Raw genomic sequence first — 21924 nt, forward strand, 5'->3', positions numbered from 1 at the left:
GAATAGGTAGGACTTGGCCAGTTGAATAAAAAGGGAAAACACATTCTGTGTGAGGGAGCGATGTATGCAAGGGGAAGGGGTGAGCAGAGAGGTGAGAGATCTTGGTACCTTCTGGGGGCTAAAGGTAATTGCATGTAGTTGGAGAAAGGTCCTGATGAGGAAAGCACTGGGAGATGAAGCTGGAGAGTAAAATCCCAATCAGCCTGTAGATGATGCCAAGGATGCTGAAAGCTGCAGGGTGGCCATTTGTTATTTTAAGGAGAGGACTGTTGTATGAGCATATTTGCATTTTAAAAATATAACCCTGGCAGCATGGTGGAAATTACTTCACCCTTGGTCAGGATTCATGCATTTTCCATAGTTGTTTTGCCTCTGTGAGTTCTGAAAGGCCCTCATATGAACAGGAAATGTTTTTTGTATTACCTATTCATTCACCAGACATTTCTTGAGGAATTGCTATGTTATATTTTTGGCACTGGGCTAGATTCTGAAGATGAAAATTTTCGCTTTTAAAGAGTTCAGAGTCTAGTGGGAGAGATAGACAGTAATAAAACAAACAAAATAGTGCAAGGGGCCCTAAGCCAGAGAGCCTGGAATAATGGGGATGGGGAGGGGAAATGGAGGGGGAGATTCAGAAAAGTGCTAGTATTGGGTCCTCTGATGTTTATTGTAATTGGAGTTCCAAAGTGGGATCTTATGAAGAGGAAAGAAGTTCTCCCCATGCTCCAGTCATGCTCAGGGACCATTGCTTCCTGATATTCAACAAGAATGGGTCTCATTAATTTCATAAAAGCTTCAGTAAGATTTGTGTGTGCTAGAAAGTGAAATGGAGAATTGAATCAACTGACCTTACTTAAATGTCTGAATCATTGGTTTATTCCTTCTTTGATTGATTCAGCAAACATTCATTGAGTAATGTGTACCAGGAGCTGCTGGACTTAGAGTTACAAAGGCACACGAGCCTGGCCCCATACTTCCCTTTGTGTGCAGAGACACAGTGTGAGGTTGTCTAAAAGGTATTCCTTTGATTGACAAAGCTGTGCTCCTTAAAATCCAATCTCTTCTAAACATTGGAACAGAATGACAATTAGAGTCTGTAAAAGTGAAGAAAGGATACTGCCATTTAAGATGAATAAAATGCCATTTCTAAGGCATTTCTAACACCATCTTTCAAACCTATGTGATCAGGCTTTGCTGTCAAAGACTCAAAGAGAGTACAAAACCCAAAGCTCTTATTTCATTTTTTGGTTCTGAAATTCTTTTTAAAATTGCAGTAAAATATACATAACATAAAATTTATCATTTAAATCATTTTAAGTGTACAGTTGAGTGGCATTAAGTACATTCACATTGTTGTGCAAACGTCACCACAATCCATCTGCAGAACTTTTTCAATTTCTCAAATTAAATTCTATACTCACTAAATGATAACTCCCCTTGTACCTACCTCTCCTCCCAAACCCTGGTGACCACCATTGACTTTCTGTCTGTATGAATTTGACTATCTCTCTACCTCATATAAGTGGAATTATGCAATTTTTGTTTTTTGTGTGCCTGGCTTATCTTATTTAGCATAATGTTTTCAAGGTTCAGCCATGTTGTCATAACTTGAATATATTTAAGTAAGTCAGGAATTCCAGAACCATGAAAAGAAGTATGGCAGATGCTCAAATAATTAAACATAGAATTACCATATGATTCAGCAATTCTACTTTTGGGTGTATACCCAAAAGAATTGAAAGAAGGGACTTGAATAGATATTTGTACATTCATCTTCATAGCAGCATTATTCACAATAGCCAAAAAGTGAAACAACCCAAATGTCCCTCAATTGATGAAAAAACAAAATGCAGCATACACATAAAATGGAGTATTATTCAGCCAAAGCTTTCCTTAAACAATTATTTTTTTTAGTGGAATCTAAAAAATACAACAAACTCATGAATATAACAAAAAAGAAACAGACTCATAGATATAGAGAACTAGTGGTTCGTTTTAGTAGTTACCAGTGCGGAGAGGGAAGGGGGAAGGGGCAACAAAGGGGGTAGGGCATTAAGAGGTACAAATTATTATGTATAAAATAAGCTACAAAGATGTATTGTACAACATAGGGAATATAGCCAGTGTTTTATAACTATTAATATAAATGGGGTATAACCTTTAAAAACTGTGACTCACTATATTGTACACCTGTAACTTATATAATATTGTATCAACTGTACTTCAATTAAAAAATTACTTTTATGGATTAAGATATACACACTACTATATATAAAATAGATAACCAACAAGGACCTACTGTATAGCACAGGGAACTATACTCAATATTTTTTAATATCCTATAAGGGAAAAGAATCTGTAAAGGAATGTATATATGTAGATATATATATATCTGTAGATATATATATCTGAATCGCTGTGCTGTACACCTGGAACTAACATGATATTGTAAGTCAACTATACTTCAATAAAAAAAAGAATGGAAAAATTATTTCTTTTAGTTTCCTGTAAATGAAATTTAGAAGTTAATAGTTAGACTGCCCTAGTGGATTTTATCTACCTTTATGTTTCCAAAGAAAGGAAGCGGTTTCTATGACATGCAAGGCTAAACAGCTTAAAGTTCATGGACAACAGACTGAATTGAATTTACTTTTCTTCATTTTATTAGTCTGTCACAAAAACAAACTCTGCAGAGTTGTCTGGAGGCACTTAACTTGACTACAAGCTGAAATGAACAATAAAAAATCTTTTGTTTCAAATGTGTATTTTCTAGTTTCCTACCAACGGCAATCTTTCCCCTGTAAGTGATGCTGCAGGTGCCAGGCCAGTTTGCCCACTGTTAGCATCTTAGCGTGCTAGAAGGAGCATTTCTTGTCTTTTCAACTTCACAGACTTTTCTGTAGTGAATCATTTTATTTATAGGAGGATGTTTTCAAATTGTGTTCTTGTTTTCTTCGATTCGTTTTACTCTTGATCCTATGACACTGGTTTGAGAAAATTAGAATGGGTAGGGTAAGGGGGCCAAGGGGTCTTGTGTCCAGCCTCTGGAGACCACAGTAAAGAATGTTTGTAAATTACTCTTCTAGAACAGGGCTTCTCCAACTGTACTGTGCTTATGAAGCATCTCTGGATCTTCTTAAAATGTAGATTTTGACTCAGGAGGTCTTGGGTGGGGCCTGAGATTCTAAGTTTTGAGTAAGCTCCCAGGTGATGATGCCACTCATCTTGGCCAACATTTTGCATAGTAATATTCTAGCGGGCCCTCTCCTTGCCAGGTTGTGATATGTCCAATATATACAGTAGTGCTTAAGCAAAATAGCATAGTGGGCAGGGACCCATGATCTGTGTGTTATATGCTGTATGCTTTTACTTAACTGCCCTGTACCTTATTTCCCTTCATTTGTAAAATGAGAATAATGATACTTCCTTCGTTGGTGTTATTTTTTTTAACCACCTTGTTTCAAGTCCCTCTCCAATTCTATTGTCTTTGACAAGAAATACAATTGCAAAAAAAAAAAAAAAAAAAAGTGCAAAGGAGAGTTGGTTGAATTTAGGGTGACCAGTTGGTTCTGGTTTTTCTGAGATTTTTCCATTTGAAGCGCTGAAAGCCCCAGGGCCTGGGAGCCCGTCAGTCCCCAGCATCCTAGCTGAATTCCCAGTTGGTCCTGAGAAATGACTCTCAGAGCTGGCTTGCTTACCATGGTAACAGTGGGGGAAAAGTTTGTTTATTTAGGTAGAACTTCGTTGGTGGTGGTTTTATTTTTATCCCTTATTGTGTGCTTGCTCGTTTGCCTTTTGCAGTGTTCAAAAGCTGAATGAGTTTCTCTTGAGTGATGAGATTGGTGAGGACAGCTGGCTGACTGGGGAAGGTTCTCTTCCATTTGAATCCTGTAAGAAACACACTGGAGCCGTAAGTGCTTTTCTTTGTTACGGGAGCTGAAAATAAGGGACAGTCCTGAGGATGGATGATTGAAAATGGGTGCAATTAGAAGAAATCGTATGCCTTACTTTTAACCTATATGAAGAAAAAATTGCCACCTGCTTCTGCAAAAAACCTTACAAGTCTAAAATCAATAAAGAAATGTATAAGGCTTGTCTTTATAAGTCATCAAAGGATTATCCCGAGGGACACCTCATGTTCAATTCAACAGGAAATAGAGAGGTTGTCTACCCCAAGCTTTGTATAAAAATCATACAAAATAAACTTACAACTCTTGTACCATATTCTTATAATACCTTTAACTATGTTATACTTTTTAGTTTAAAAAGTGCTTTTTTGATACATTATGTCTTTTGACTCATTTAATATATTACACTACATTACCTATTTTGTTTTCTAGATGCATATATTTATTTGCATGTTGAATGGTTTGAATAGTCACAAGATTTTAGTGGGAGAGCCAGAATTAAAACCTGAGTCTTGTACCTCCTGAACCAGTTTATTCATCCATTGCACAAATATTTACTCATATCTACATAAAGCCTGGAAACACAGTCAATATTATTTTGTCATGTTTTACCTGGACCATAACGTGTATTATATATTTGCCTGTATTTCCAGACTTATCAGCTATCCTGTGCTTTGTGCCAAGACCTAGCAATGTAGCTCTGAACAAGGCAGGCAAGATCTTTCTTGTCACAGAGTTTGCTTTCTTGAGGCAGGAGTCAGATGATAAACAAGTAAACAAGTGAGATCAATTCCCTGTGGGAAGAAAATAAAAGAAGATATTAGAGAGTGACTGGGGTCCTCTAAGAAGGGTGGTCATTTCTCAGGAGGCCCCTCTGAAGAGCTGGCATTTGATCTGAGACCTGAATGAAGAGTAGGTACCTCTTCTGCAAAGACCTAGAAAAGGGGCCAGATCATTTCAGGCAGAGAACTAGCAGATGCAAAGACCCTGAGGTGGGAATTAATTTGGTGTGTTCAAGGAACAGAGGGGCACTATGGCTGAAGCCTAGTAAAGAAGGGAGGACAAGACGAGGTAAGAACAAGGATTGAGAGTCCTGTAAACCAGGGAAAGAGTTAGGATTTTATTGGCATGCAATAGGAAACCACTGGAGGGTTTTAAAGAAGGGACTCATATAATTTTGTGTATATTTTTAAAGGATCACTCTGGTTGCTGGGTGAAGAGTTGTCATGGGGGACAAGAGTAGAACAGATAGATCAGTAAAGAGGTCATTATAATAACATAGACAAGAAATGATGATGGTTAGAATTTGTTTTTGTTGCAGTTGCACTGGACCTTGAGAAGAAGCTATCAAGTTCAGCGCACACTTTTTAGGCTGAGCTGATAAACACTGGCTGATAGGTTGAATGGAGGGAATGAGGGAGAAAGAAGGCTCAAGGATGAATCCTAGTTTATTGGCTTGACTACTGGGTAGACGGTGGAGCCAATAACTGAAATAGGGAAGCTGAGAAATGAGTAGGTTGCTGTTGAGGTGGAATCAAGAGGTATATTTTGCACATGATAATTTTGAGATATTTATTGACATCTAAGAAGAGAAGTCCCCCTTGGAGATGTAAATTTAAGAGCCACTGGCCATTAGATGATATTTAATGGGACTGGATTAAACCACTTTCTTGAAAGCTATGTCTGAAAAATTCTGAAGAAAGTCTTTAAAATTAATACGTCTATTTCATAACAGTAAAGTAGAAAGAAGTTCTTCTAAAATAAGTTAATAATTAGTTATTCATTTACTATTAGAGAAAAATGTTAATATATTTACCATTTATGTAACCAAACAAAAATGCATATGCAGTCTCCTGACAGGAATTGACTGAGGCTTGGAAAACCTTCACCAGGAAGTCAGTCTATATTAAATTTTTATTCACATCATGCTAAAAATAGTTAAGACAAGCACTTGGCTGTCTTTAGACTTGCTGATTTCTTCTGCTTTTCTGGAGTTATTTTTTTACTCTCTGTTGAGTTATTTTGTTGAGCAGGTGTGATTTTGTCTGAGTAGGAACCACCACCCATGCTTGTAGACGCTGCAGTAACAAAGCCTGAAAATGCTTGTGTACTCTTGTGTGGACATGGACACCAAGACAGGAATACATCATAGACTGTGTACACTTTGAGGCAGCAGGAAAGTCAAGCATTTGATTAGAACCTGACTTGTCTCACTTTAGATGATAGGAGATTCGCAAAGAACTTATTAGATCGTCTTTCAGAGATGTAGGGATGAGCAGAGGGAGGTGACCTCAGGAAAGGGAACAGAGGAGGTCAAGTTTGAGGGAGTGGAGTGAGGGAAATCTGAAGAGTGGTTTGTATGAGATGAGGGATAGAAGAAATATTGAACTGAGCAAAGGTTGGAAGGAAAAAAGAATCCCCTTCAGTTGCCTCCAGTATCTTCAGAGTTATTGAAACCAGACTGGACTTCTGATGTCTTTCGGGGCCATTCATCACTGCTGATGGGCCAAACCACAAATGACAAACTTTTAAAAATGAAGAGAAAAAAGCTGTGTGTTTGAAAAGAACACTAATGGAAACTCCTACTTGAGAGCGCTTAAGATGCTATGTATTCTGTAAAAGCTTAGAGTTAAGTGGTTTTGGCTGCAGAATCTCCACGGAGAATTAGTGACAGTCTAGAGCCAGAGTTTCTTCAAATTACATCTGTGAGACTCCGACTCAAATCTCTGTCAACACGTCTCCTCCTCCCACCCTCTCCTTAGTTTTGTGAAGAACATGAAGTCATTCCTTTTGGAACTCTGGGCGCAGTACTACTATAGAAGTTACGACTCTAGAAGACAGAGAATATATGTACAGATATAGACCTGTCTTGTGTGGGAAATATACTCAGCTTAAAGGATAGTGGCTTTCTACATCTCTCATGTAAGGTTATCTGTGAGGACTGTGGGAAGAAAAACAAAACTAAAAATGTCATGAGCACTCTTTCTCTCTCTCTCTTTTTAAAATTTAATATGCATTCAGTAGTTTCTGTGCAACAGAACACTGGTAGTACTTCTAAGTGACTTTTTAATCTCAGTATTGAATGGCGTGTAGCTTAGCAATGTGCTATTTGGTAGTTTGATATTCTGTTGATACGCTGATGGATATAAATTGGAGGGCGATATCTCGTTCAGATTAAATTACTGATTATTCGAGGACATTCCTGATTCCCATAATAGAACTCAACGGATTTATCAAAAGCTAAACCTGCTGTTCCAAGCCCAAGGAAAAAAAAAGTTTCACAATTCTAGAATCCTTTGCTTTTAAAGGTAATTTAACAGTTTTAAAGTGTTTTACTATTTAGCTTTCATCATCTCTATAAGGTATTTAAGTAAGAGAGATAATCATTTATGTCGAAATACTTGCTTACTAGATCTCTGGGACAAATTTTGAGCTTATATATTTTTCTAAATTAGAGGTTTACAGAACTGAAGTTTCTACCTTCTCTTTAGTCATTTGTCTCTATGTGAAATTAAACTCAAAATTAGAGAATGACAAGTTTCTAGTTATGACCTAATTTGAGCTCATTTTAAGTATGTGAAGATTGCCTAGCTTTAGCTGGCAACCTCCGTTTTATGGAGACTTTCTTTAGTCCTTTGGCTCAGAGCAATGCTATAACATTTGAGAAAAACTAGATCACTCTACAGTGCTTATGGATCTCCTTATGAAATAATATGCATATTATAGGCAAAAAAGTCCTCGATGCTTTTTCTCATTCCACCAGGGATCTTCAGGTGACATATAGCCCAGACTGATTTATGTGAGTGTATCGGATTCAAAATCCTCATGATTCAGAGGGTTACCAAAAATGCACTGTTGGAACATTTACAAGCCCGACGGCCTAAGAATTAGATTCTAGTTTACCCTGAGTTAGCCTGCTTGCCTTTGGCCATGACACACAGCTTTTTACCGCCTGGGCCTGTTCATCCAGAAAGCTGGAGAAAGAATATCCAAAGCCTAGTTTGGTGCTCAGCACTTTAACTTCTATCGTTTGCAAGTATCACATCTTCATATTTTTGTTTTTCTTAAAAAGTTTGTGAATCAGGTTTAAAATTATTGTGTAACACTTTTTCATTATCATTTGCTTTTTTTTTGGTGGCAGGGGGACACCATAGAAGTAATTAAAATATGACATTCACATTACTCATTTCTTTTTCTTAGAATTGAAGTGGAGAAGTAGCAATGTGAGTTAATGTTCAGTAAAAACTCAAGTTTTTTCCATAGACCTTCAACTTGTGCTCTTTTCCATGTGGAATGCAGCAGCCAAAAACTATAAACAGGAAGCAGCCTGGAAGGTATCACCTGGACAGCTACGAGCAATCAACACGACGTCTGCGTCCCGTGGAGACCGAGGATATCGCAATAAAGGTTATTTTATTTCCTGAATTCTTACATGAATAGAAACATTGATGTTACTATTTTATGGTGAAGTTCTGCAAAAGGGTCCTACCTCATGTCTTTAAAGTCTCTTTAGCATGGTCACTCATTCTCAAAAATATTCCGATAAGTTTATAATTCTCAGTGCTGCCTTGCCTCCCAACCACAGCTTTGCTCCAGCAGTTGTTTAAATAACTGGAGGATGAATCTTTCTTCTGAATCTGCGTTAGAAGCTAGTATCCAACGTATTTCCGCTCATACTCTTATGTTTATCTACCAAGTAGATTCATTTCTAGAGAACGCCAATATTACAGGTCCAGTTTTTGAGGAAGTAGATTAGATAACAATTATCTACAACCAGGAAAGGCTTAGACCTGGGTTGTGTGCTTCCACCCAGCTTCCCAATACTGCCTTTGACTCATCTCAAACAGCCTTTTTTTTTTTTTTCTTAACATTTTTATTGGAGTATAATTGCTTTACAATGCTGTGTTAGTTTCTGCTGTATAACAATCAGCTATATGTATACATATATCCCCATATCCCCTCCTTTTTGCATCTCCCTCCCCTGCTCCCTATCCCACCCCTCCAGGTGGTCACAAACCACTGAGCTGATCTCCCTGTGTCATGCAGCTGCTTCCCACTGGCTATCTATTTTACATTTGGTAGTGTATATATGTCAATGTTACTTTCTCACTTCGTCCCAGTTTACCCTTCCCCCTCCCTGTGTCTTCAAGTCCATTCTCTACATCTGTGTCTTTATTCCTGTCCTGCCCATAGATTCGTCAGAACCATTTTTTTTTTTAGATTCCATATGTTTGTGTTAGCATATGGTTTTTTTTTAATACAGCAGGTTCTTAATACTTATCCATTTTATACATATTAGTGTACATTCAATCGCAATCTCCCAATTTATCACACCACCACCCCCCGTCACTTTCCCCCCTTGGTATCTGTACATTTGTTCTCTACATCTGTGTCTCTATTTCTGCGCTGCAAACCAGTTCATCTGTACCATGTTTCGAGGTTCCACATATATGCGTTAATATATGATATTTGTTTTTCTGACTTACTTCACTCCATATGACAGTCTCTAGATCCATCCACGTATCTACAAATGACCTAATTTCGCTCCTTTTTATGGCTGAGTAATATTCCATTGTATATATGTACCACATCTTCTTTATCCATTTGTCTGTCGATGGGCATTTAGGTTGCTTCCATGACCTGGCTATTGTAAATAGTGCTGCAATGAACATTGGGGTGCATGTGTCTCTTTGAATTATGGTTTTCTCTGGGTATATGCCCAGTAGTGGGATTGCTGGGTCATATGGTAATTCTATTTTAGGTTTTTAAGGAACCTCCATAGTGGCTGTATCAATTTACATTCCCACCAACAGTGAAAGAGGGTTCCTTTTTCTCCACATCCTCTCCAGCATTTATTGTTTGTAGATTTTTTGATGGCCATTCTGACTGGTGTGAGGTGATACCTTATTGTAGTTTTGATTTGCATTTCTCTAATGATTAGTGATGTTGGGCATCCTTTCATGTGTCTGTTGGCATTCTGTATATCTTCTTTGGAGAAATTTCTATTTAGGTCTTCTGCCCATTTTTGGATTGCATTGTCAAACAGCCTTTTTTTTTAAAAAAGTTATATTATTGAAGTATAGTTGATTTATAATGCTGTGTTAATTTCTGCTGTATAGCAAAGTGACTCAGTTATACATGTATATACATTCTTTTTCATATTCTTTTCCATTACGGTTTATCAGCAGATATTGAATATAGTTCCCTCTTCTATACAGTAGGATCTTGTTTATCCATTCTATATATAATACTTTGCATCTGCTAATCCGAAACTCCCAATCGATCCCTCCCCCACCCCTCTCCCCCTTGGCAATTACAAGTCTCTTCTCTATGTGTGTGAGTCTGTTTCTGTCTCATAGATAAGTTCATTTGTGTCGTATTTTAGATTCCACATATAAGTGATATCATATGGTATTTGTCTTTCTCTTTCTGACTTACTTTACTTAGTATGATAATCTCTAGGTCCATCCATGTTCCTGCAAATGGTATTATTTCATTCTTTTTTTATGGCTGAGTAGTATTTCATTGTATATATGTACCACATCTTCTTTATCCATTCATCTGTCGATGGACATTTAGGTTGTTTCCATATCTTGGCTATTGTGAATCGTGCCACAGTGAACATTGGGTGAAGGTATCTTTTCGAATTATAGTTTTGTCTGGATATATGCTGAGGAATGGGATTGCAGGATTATATAGCAACTCTATTTTTAGTTTTTAGAGGAACCTTCATACTGTTTTCCACAGTGGCTGCACCAATTTACATTCCCACCAATAGTGTAGGAGGGTTCACTTTTCTCCACACCCTCTCCAACATTTGTTATTTGTAGACTTTTTAATGATGGCCATTCCGACTGGTGTGCAGTGATACCTCATAGTTTTGATTTGTATTTCTCTAATAATTAGTGATGTTGAGCATTGTTTCGTGTGCCTGTCGGCCATCTGTATGTCTTTGGAGAAATGTCTATTTAGGTCTTCCTGAGGAAATCAACAAAAAATACCTAGAAACAAATGACAATGAAAACACTATGACACCAAACCTATGGGGTGCAGCAAAAACAGTTGTAAGAGGGAAGTTTATAGCAATACAATCCTATCTCAAGAAACGAGAAAAACTCAAATAAACAACCTAACCTTACACCTAAAGCAATTAGGGAAAGAAGAACAAAAAGACCCCAAAGTTAGCAGAAGGAAAGAAATCATAAAGATCAGAGCAGAAATAAGTGAAAAAGAAATGAAAGAAACAATAACAAAGGTCAATAAAACTAAAAGCTTGTTCTTTGAGAAGATAAACAAAATTGATAAACCATTAGCCAGACTCATCAAGAAAAAGAAGGAGAGGACCCAAATCAACAGAATTAGAAATGAAAAAGGAGAAGTAACAACTGACTCTGCAGAAATACAAAGAATCATGTGGGATTACTACAAGCAACTATATGCCAATAAAATGGACAACCTGGAAGAAATGGACAAATTCTTAGAAAAGCACAGCCTTCTGAGACTGAACCAGGAGGAAATAGAAAATATAAACAGACCAATCACAAGCACTGAAATTGAAACTATGATTAAAAATCTTCCAACAAACCAAAGCCCAGGACCAGATGGCTTCACAGGCGAATTCTATCAAACATTTATAGAAGAGCTAACACCTGTCCTTCTCAAACTCTTCCAAAATGTAGCAGAGGGAGGAACACTCCCAAACTCATTCTACGAGGCCGCCATCGCCCTCATACCAAAACCAGACAAAGATGTCACAAAAAAAGAAAACTACAGAGCAATATCACTGATGAACATAGATGCAAAAATCCTCAACAAAATACTAGCAAACAGAATCCAACAGCACATTAAAAGGATCATGTGCCATGATCAAGTGGGGTTTATTCTAGGAATGCAAGGATTCTTCAATATACGCAGATCAACCAATGTGATACACCACATTAACAAACTGAAGGATAAAAACCGTATGATCATCTCAATAGATGCAGAAAAAGCTTTTGACAAAATTCAACACCAATTTATGATAAAAACTCTCCAGAAAGTAGGCATAGAGGGAACCTATGTCAACATAATAAAGGCCATATATGACAAACCCATAACCAACATCATTCTCAATGGTGAAAAACTGAAACCATTTCCGCTAAGATAAGGAAAAAGACTATGTTGCCCACTCTCACCACTATTATTCAACATAATTTTGGAAGTTTTAGCCAAAAAAAAGAAATAAAAGAATCCAAATCGGAAAAGAAGTAAAACTGTCACTGTTTGCAGATGACATGATACTATGTATAGAGAATCCTAAAGATGCTACCAGAAAACTACTAGAGCTAATCAACGAATTTGTTAGAGTAGCAGGATACAAAATTAATGCACAGAAATCTCTTGCATTCCTATACACTAATGATGAAAAATCTGAAAGAGAAATTAAGGAAACACTCCCATTTACCATTGCAACAAAAAGAATAAAATACCTAGGAATAAACCTACCTAAGGAGACAAAAGACCTGTATGCAGAAAACTATACGACACTGATGAAAGAAATTAAAGATGATACAAACAGATGGAGAGATATACCATGTTTTTGGATTGGAAGAATCAACATTGTGAAAATGACTCTACTACCCAAAGCAATCTACAGATTCAATGCAATCCCTATCAAACTACCAATGGCACTTTTCACAGAACTAGAACAAAAAATTTCACAGTATGTATGGAAACACAAAAGACCCCGAATAGCCCAAGCAATCTTGAGAAAGAAAAACAAAGCTGGAGGAATCAGGCTCCCTGACTTCAGACTATACTACAAAGCTACAGTAATCAAGACAGTATGGTACTGGCACAAAAACAGAAATAATAGATCAATGGAACAGGATAGAAAGCCCAGAGATAAACCCACGCACATTTGGTCACCTTATCTTTGACAAAGGAAGGAAGAGAATACGATGGAGAAAAGGCAGGCTCTTCAGTAAGTGGTGCTGGGAAAACTGGGCAGCTACATGCAAAAGGGTTGTTTGTTTTTTGTTATTGACACTCAGCCATTTGTACTCTTCCCAAGCATGAGTGCTTCATAGGACAGGCCACCACAGGAACACAGGCTGAGGAATGAGTGTTGGGATCAGCCCCTGGAAGGGGTCAGGGTTATGCAGGAACCAGAACAGATGCCTGGAGCAGTCAAGGGCCTCTGGACATCAGAGCCAACGGAGTCTGGAAACTAGCTGTTTAGAAGACTAGCCACATTGGCTGCTGGGGCTGTCCCACTCCCTGCCCTGCCCAGTCAGAGTGAGGGATGCTCAGTGAGTGGTACAGTAAAGCCAAGAACCACATTTAATTCTCCTCTCTCTCTCCTTATTGCCTGACACCCTACCTGTCCCACGACAGGCTTTTAGCAACTGGAGCAAATGCGTTACTGGATGGAATAAGCTAATGCTAGCCTTCCCTTTGCCATTAATTTGATGTGTGATTTGGGCAAATTGCTCCTCTAAGCCATGGTCTGCCCCTCTTGAGGTGGGGATGCCATTTTAGTATGGTTGTTTTGAGGATAAGGTATATCACCTGTGAATTTCAAAGAGCTGTAGTGACTCATTTTTTTAAAATTTATTTATTTATTTATTTATTTTTGGCTGCATTGGGCCTTCGTTGTTGCGTGCGGGCTTTTCTCTAGTTGCGGCGAGCGGGGGCTACTCTTTGTTGCGGTGCACGGGCTTCTCATTGTGGCGGCTTTTCTTGTGGCGGAGCACAGGCTGTAGGCACGCAGTCTTCAGTAGTTGCAGCGTGTGGGCTCAGTAATTGTGACTCTCGGTCTCTAGAGTGCAGGCTCAGTAGTTGTGGCTCGTGTGCTTATTAGTTGTTCTGTGGCATGTGGCATCTTCCCGGACCAGAGATCAAACCCATGTCCCCTGCGTTGGCAGGTGGATTCTTAACCACTGTGCCTCCAGGCAAGTCCTGTAGTGATTCTTAGTCTTGGCTGTACATTAGAATCACATATATATATATATATATATATATATATGTATATGCATATGTATGTGTGTGTGTGTGTGTGTGTGTGTGTGTGTGTGTGTGTGTGTATATATATATACAAAAACCTAGGCATCATTTTTGAAAACATCTCTAGTAGTTCCCTAGACAATTATAATGTACAAGTAGAGTGTGAACTAAGCTATGAAAAAGTAAGTAATGAGAGACTAGAAAGGGTCCTCTATGCTGCAATTCTCAAATATGCCCAGAAAATAACAATGTATTAGTGACTAAAAAAAGTGTTTTTTAATAGACATTTTCTATTCAGTGTAGTGGGAACCTAAAAATACATCTTTTCCGTGTGCCTTATTCAATTTATTTTCATTTTTCATGGAAAAAAGGAAGGTTATCATGATTTTTTTCCCAGAATTGACCCTTCATGCACCAAAAAACCCACAAAAAAACAACAAACCCCTGCTCATCGATGTCCTGGAGCCTGCTATTCCACTGAATGGCCACTGCAGTTTTAAATACCCCTTCAAGCTCGAATTCACCGTTTATTCATAGTGGAAATTCCCAAATTGGTTATTACTCATTTGTATTTTTGAAATCTTTTTTATTGTGAAATACAACATACCTACAAAAAAGTACATGCAACATGTATGCACTGTTAAATGAAAAAGTAAATACCTGTGCAACCACTACCAAGTGAAGAGCATCATCAGCTTCCTCTGAAGGTCCCCCCAGCACACACTTTAGCTGCACTCTCTCTCTCTCTCCCCCAAGATATAATCGCCACCCTGACTTTTGTGGTCATCATTTCCTTGATCATCCTTGCTATGTATGCCTCCCTAAAAATGTGCTTTAGTTTTTTTAAGTTTGAATATGTGCATGTACGTGTATGTGTGTTGCTTCTTCTGCTCAACATTATGTGGATATAATTCATCCATGTTGCTATGTGAAGCTGTAATTCATTCATTCTCATCACTGTGTATAGTTTCATTGTATAAATATACCAGAACTTATTGATCTGTTATACTTTTGATGGACTTTTGATTATTTTTTTTGAGGTTATTGTGAACAATTGCTGAGTCATAGGGCTGTACATCCTCAACTTTTCTTCACAATGGCCAACTTTTCTCTAAAGTGGTTGTGCCATTTTACACTTCCATTAACAGTGATTGAGGGACTTCCCTAGTGGCACAGTGGTTGAGAATCTGCCTGCCAATGCAGGGGACACAGGGTTCGATCCCTGGTCCTGGAAGATCCCACATGCCATGGAGCAGCTAAACCTGCAAGCCACAGCTACCGAGCCTGCGTGCCACAACTACTGAAGCCCGCTTGCCTAGAACCTGTGCTCCGCAACAAGAGAAGCCACCGCAATGAGAAGCCCACGCACCGCAATTAATAGTAGCCCCCGCCCGCCGCAACTAGAGAAAGCCCGCGTGCAGCAACAAAGATCCAATGCAGCCAAAAATTAAAAAATAAATAAAATACATAAATTTATAAAAAAGAAAAACAGTGATCGAGAATTCCAGTTGGTCTCCCTCTTCACCAGTGCTTCCAATATTTTGCCAAAATGTGTGTTGTGTGTTGGAAGGAGGTGCAGTTGTATCTTGCTGTGGTTTTTATTTGTAATTTTCTGATTTCTAATGAGGTTGAGCACCTTTTCCTATATATATTGACCATTTGGGTTTGGAGCTCCTCTTGTGAATTGCCAGGTTATTTGTTCCCCCTGTTTAAAAAAATTCTGGGTACTACTTTGGCACTTATATGTGTTACAAAATTCTTTTCCCACTCCATAGCTTGGCTTTTCACTCTCTTTATGGTATCAGAAATTCTTAATTTTAATGTAATCTAGTTTATAGAACTTTTCCTTTATGGCTAATGCTTTGCTTTTTGCCTCCTTTATGAAAACGTTTTTGGGGACTTTCCTGGTGGTCCATTGGTTAAGACCTCACTTCCAATGTTGGGGGCATGTGTTTGATCCCTGGTTGGGGAACTAAGACCCCACTTGCCACATGGCGTGGCCAAAAATTAAAAAAAAAAAAAAGAAAGAAATCTTCTTCTACCAAAAGGTATAAAGATATTCTATATTCGTTCTTAAAATCCCTGGAGCTACACCTTTTGCTTTTAGTACTTTAATTGACCTAAAATCTATTTTTGTGGTTGGTATGAAGTAAGGTTGTGATTTAGTAGGGAAATCAGTAATAAATAATTTTAGCTGTAAGTTTAGCAGTAATAAATTTAGTGGTAGTCATTTTACTGCATTTAGTAGTAAGTCGGTAAGGTCGGATTTAATTTTTTATATGATGTCGGGTTGTCCAGGCACTGTGTATCAGTCACCGTACCCACTGACTTTTAGTGCCGTCTTGTCACACAGATTTCTTTCTTTATTTTTCTCTGATTTGTCTGTCCAGTATTCCACTGTTGTGATTATTATAGCTTTCTAATGAACACTGACATTTTTTAGGACAAGTTCTTACACCTTATTTTTTTTCTTCTAAAATATCTTAGCTATTCTTGGCCCTTTTGGAAGGAAAGAAGCTTAGGTGCTCCGGAGTGTATATATCTTTTTGTAGTTTTCCTTATACTTTCACTAGACATTTCCTTACTCCTTGCTTTAATGAGGTGTTTTACAAACTATATTTTACTCAGCATTTTTATTTATTTTCGGCAGGAGAGAATGGACAATGGTGTGTGGAAGGCCCTGCCTTTAGATTTTCAAAAAATTATTTCAATTGAGGTGAAATTCACATAGCATAAAATTAACCATTTTCAAGTCAACAATTCAGTGGCATTTAGATTCCCAAAGTTGTACAACCATCCCATCTACTAGTCACAAAATATTTTTATCACCCCAAAAGGAAACCCTGTACCCATTAAGCTGTCACTCCCCATTTCCCCCTTTCTCTTGCCCCTGCCAACACCAATCTGCTTTCTGTCTCTACGGATTTACCTATGCTGGATATTTCATATGAATGGAATCATACAGTAGGTGGCTTTTTGCATTGTCTCGTTCCTGCCTTTATATTTTAATTCATCCTTTCCCTTTATCCCTGATCCTTATGCCTATATCCCCTCATCCTCCCAACAGTACGGTGCCAGCAATAATATGCTCAATATATGCACTTAAACACACTCATATCCCTGTGAAATATGTAGTATTGTCATGAGCATTTATATTTTCAGTTTCCTGAAATTGTTTGCTCCTTCTAGCTGCACCACTGCATTCTGTAACATCCCTGCCTTTTACTTGTCCCCTAGTGATGGCTGCTGGGTTGGCCTCCATCCTTCCTCCATCACAAACCATGCTGTGATAACCATCTTTGTACCTATCCTTTTATGAACCTTTGCAGAGATTTATATATTAGCTGATTTTCCAAGGTCAAACAGCTAGTTTGGGAAGCCAGGATTTTAACCCTTATGGTGGAGAAGTGAGACGATTTTGTAAAAGGGAGGAGGGAATGGAAGGGCAAATCACAGCGGGAGGAATTCACTTTGACTCTCCTCCATCCCTCTCAAGTGAGCTCTGTTCCCTCTTATACTTCTGTGTAGGACCAAATCAGGAGGTGACACTGTACTCTTCCGGTTCTTCCCTGCTGCTTTCCAACCACATCTTTCCTCTCTCACACTCTTGTGAAGCTATAGTGTGTTGTACCTTTCTCACGTCTATGATCAGAGGACCTCATAATCACTCACCCACCTTCACTGAAGATTTAGGTGTCTGTTTCCGAGTCCAGCTTTCTACCTTAGTAAGTGCCACACCTGGATGTGATTTAAACTTCCAGGTTCACAGCCCATCTAGTATCCCAGCCCCCAAGCCCCTTAATCGACCACCCCTCCATTTCCACAAACTCACCTGCATTCACACTTGGCCACCACTTAGACGCACGGCCCCTCTGAGATCTTAGCCTCTGTTATCCCAGCCGGTCACCGACAACACAGCCCTACCCTCCAGCTCCCTTAGGGCTTCACCTTCACTGGCATTGGCTTTTTTTTTCCCCGCATTATTTTTTATTTATTTTTTTATACAGCAGGTTCTTATTAAGTTATCCATTTTATACATATTAGTGTATATATGTCAATCCCAATCTCCCAATTCATCACACCACCATTGGCTTTTAACCTCATTGCAACCTGCGGTAACTTGAGCCCCTTCTTTTCTCCCAGCCCTTTCACATCCTTCTGTAGCCGTTCAACCCCATGCCTTCTGGGCTGCTGTCCCCAGGGTGCTAAGTTCTGTGGAGAAAACGACTTAATGGTACAAGTTGGCATGGCCAGAGCTTCATTACCTCCACCCTCGGCTGACTCTCCATGGTCCTTGGCAATCCTTTCCCATGCCTCCCTTCAGCATGATTCTCCATCACCTACAGTAGCTCTTCATCTGTCACTAATCTCCTCCCACCTCGTTCTCTCTCTCCTTTGGCCACCTCCTGTTTCTACAGATAACCTTCCCTCTCAATTCATTGAAAACGTAAAGGTTGTTATGGAGGACCTCTCAGTTCCATGCTGACCCTCTCCCCAGCCCATCTGTATGTGCACCTCGTTTAGCCTGCTCTCCACTTTCTCCGAGAAAGAGGGATTCTCAGCCTTGAAGACTGTAGATTTTCTTTGAGCATCCTTTGTCACTTAGCCACTGTATCTTAAACTTCTGCCCCAGCCAGCTTTATTCATTATTTCTCATAACATGTTTCATGGTTTTCGGATCCTGAACCTGTTCTCACTGTAGTTCTTTACTCAGAAATACCTTTGCTGAAATTCAGCATATTTTCCAAAACTAGCTAAAAGACCCTCCTTTTTCAAAATATTTTCTTTTTTTTGACTCATCTCAGACGTAAATGAGTTTCCTTATGAACTGCTGTTGCACTTTCGTCTGTCTGCCCCTCTATTTGTTACTTAGCCCATACTCTCTTGCCTTGGTTTACTACTCAATTGACTGTAAGCTCAATTGAGCAGGGAAGCAGGGAGGATGCATTATACCTTCTTTGTAGCCCACATCAGTCCTAACACAGGACTTCACATAGACTGGGTGCTCAGCAGGTATTTGTAAAGTGATCAGTTATTGAGCCCTTCCAGGCCACCCTCCTTCCAGGACTAATTTCATGCATATCTATGTGATGGATATTATTAAATGCCAAGCTAGAGAAAACTTACATGGAAAAACATAATCTAGCCTTTTCAGGTAACTTTTGCACTCTAGTTGTTCATTTTAAGAGCTTTTTAAGGATATTTTTAGTTATAATTTAGATATTACCAATCTATTCTGCAAAATTCCTGAACAAAAATGTGCTTAGAAATTTCATCACTTGGGGTTTGGATACAAAATATTAATTTATGAGCAAAGTGTAGCCTTACTTTAGTTTCCTCTAATTTTTCAGGCACTTTCTCTCCCCTCATCTGTCTCTGTTCACCCTTCCAACCCTTGGGTTCTGTTATACCTCTTTCGTTTCCCATTTTTGTAACTGTTAAAACTATCAAGTTTTCTTGACACATATTAAAACAATAGATTGCTTTGGATGACTCTAAGGTCTTTTTGTTTGTTTGTTTGCTGGTTGTTGAGGTTTATACCACCAAGCAATGTTGCCTCATTTCTGTGCTGTTTCTTCCTCCCCTTTACTTTTTCTTTTAAGATCAATGAAGAGTGATAAATCCACATAGTTCAGGAAACTTATTCATTACAAAACCTTCCTTCTTAGCTAGTGGAGTCATTTTGTTGGAATAATTTGTAGTTATTTCTGTTCTTTACTTTGCATCACAGGATTCTGGGAATTGCAGCAGTGAGAAAATAATCAGTGTAGCAGTTACATTGGCAGATATTTGGGTGATTGATTTTTAAGAATGTTCACATATAAATGATCCCAAATTTTCAGGGAAAATTGTTGCAATTTTTAGCATTCTTCATAATATCATTAATTCAAAGACCCTCCTCTCACGTCCATTCTTTTTGTGTTTCATTTATACCTCTAAGCATAACTCTAAATTAGAATTTCAGCACTGTGTGTCCTACTGTTTTGAAAGTCTTACAGTGCTTTATAAAGAAATCTATTTAATTGGAATAATTCTCTAACACCACATATTTACATAATTTTATAATTTAATTTCTGTATTCTTATTTTCTAGGTCACAAATGGGTACTTTTCATGGGGCAGTGGTTTAGCTACCTTATCTAATATAAATATTCGAATTCCAACAGGTAAGAATCATTTGTTACTCGGGTTTGTAATTGTTAACTATCATGACCATGGTTTTCCGACATAACCGAGCCTAACAAAAGGAGAGAAAGACTTTTTCAAGACAAACATTACTAATATTTATTTGTACCATGAAGCTCATGAACCCCTGTATCACTGTGAGGTGACTGGGAATTATAAGACCTGCCTTACACCGCAGAGTGTGGACCTTTGGACAAGTTATTTATCATCCAAATGAATTGCTTTCAGTTTATTTGCTGATTTGTGGCATTTAAATAATGGAGTAGTTCATTTCTCAGTTTTTTGAAGGAAGAATTTAAAGAAAGGATGTATGAGAAAGTAGTTTTCTATCCCTGAGGAAACCTGATGAAGTTTTCAAGATATTTAAGACATAAATACCCAATATTTTTATTTAAAATGTCTAGATAATTGAATAGAATTATTTTTTTGACTTGACCTCATGGTCAGTAGTTGGGATTTTTCTATTATACATGCAAATCAAAGTATTTTAAGAACAGCCCCCAAATCATTTTAAGCCCAATTATCTATTTTAGTCAAAATTGCCTTTTTCTCCTGAATGAATTGAACAATAAAGGTAACACTAATCTAGATGATTTAGGCAAGTATTTCACTGTTTTCTTTACTAGTGTCAGTTATTCTCATAGTTTTAAAAATAATACATCAAGATCTATAGATTTTAATTTTTCTTCTATTTTCCAAAAAACTTATGTATCAGGGAAGGGAGCTGTTTAGAATGCTTTATTGCTGGAGACCAAAACTGGCCCATTGATTGTGAAACATCAGCCTTTTCTAAATGTGTTTTGATTTTATTTTACTAAGTGAATTCCATCTCATCCTGTTATTATCCTTTGTTTCTTTTCTATAGGTCAGTTAACCATGATTGTGGGTCAGGTGGGATGTGGGAAGTCTTCTCTTCTCCTTGCCATCCTTGGTGAGATGCAGACACTGGAAGGAAAAGTTCACTGGAGCAAGTATGTGTATTTTTAATTGGTTTCTGTTGCTCTGTCATACATCTGATGATCTCTCAAGGGAAGAAATTAGAGCAATAGATTTCCATGTTAGGAGTCTGAGGACCCCTCAGAAATAAGCATAGCTTTAAAAAAAATCAAATTAGTGGAAACTTTAAATGTTGTAAATTAAAAATTATAAAACAATTTATTACAGAGGTTTATCAGAGAGAAACTTGTATGTGGCTTTTAAGTAAGATTGGGATTGTAAAGATAGATTTTGAAAGTTATATGGGTAACACTCAAAGAAACACAACTTAAAAATTCATCCCATAATCAAAGAAGTTATGGAAAACTTGCATTATTTATAAAGCATATGTGCACACAGAGCTTTAGTGGTCCAACGTTCAGAGAAGAAATATCGAATAATCTTTTCCAAGCTCTTCATAAGGGGCTGAGAAATAATCCTTTTCTCTTCACATCCAACTTAAACTAGACACTAGAAGTGTCTAGTTAGGGACATGACTGGGTCAGACTAGCATGTTGTGCAAACCCAAAGACATGGTGCTTCTTCTGTATATTTGAATGGTTGTTTTGGGTTCTTCAGAGCACATTGTAGTAATAAAGTGACTCAGAACCATAATATTATATAATTGTGTAATAAAGAATGAATCATATTTCTTTAGTTTGATCTACCTGGTAGACCCCCCCTCCCCCATTAGCAGTTTATGGAGAAATTGTTTACAGTTTATCTAAGATATTGGATTGTAGACCAGTGGTTCCCAACCAGGTGTGATTTTGTCCCTAGTGGACATTGGGCAATGTCTGGAGACATTTTTGGTTGTCGTACTAGGGGAATTGGGCTGCTACTGATCTAGTTAGTGGAGGCCAGAAATGCTA

The 21924-nt window shown here is 38.0% G+C and overlaps 1 protein-coding gene across 11 annotated transcripts in view; it reads left to right on the forward strand.

Moving 5' to 3' along the window:
• ABCC9 (ATP binding cassette subfamily C member 9) overlaps nucleotides 1-21924 on the forward strand; it is a 143393-nt gene that overhangs the window by 40799 nt on the left and 80670 nt on the right. For all 11 annotated transcript variants that reach the window (XM_082419592.1, XM_082419590.1, XM_082419587.1 and 8 more), the window contains 4 exons: nucleotides 3802-3910; nucleotides 8208-8315; nucleotides 19986-20058; nucleotides 20943-21048. In XM_082419592.1, coding sequence (XP_082275718.1) covers nucleotides 3802-3910; nucleotides 8208-8315; nucleotides 19986-20058; nucleotides 20943-21048 — 396 coding nt within the window. The remainder of the gene's footprint in view (nucleotides 1-3801; nucleotides 3911-8207; nucleotides 8316-19985; nucleotides 20059-20942; nucleotides 21049-21924) is intronic.

This window comes from Balaenoptera physalus, assembly GCF_965194825.1.
Source record: "Balaenoptera physalus genome assembly, chromosome: 13".
In the NCBI taxonomy this organism is placed as follows: domain Eukaryota; kingdom Metazoa; phylum Chordata; class Mammalia; order Artiodactyla; family Balaenopteridae; genus Balaenoptera; species Balaenoptera physalus.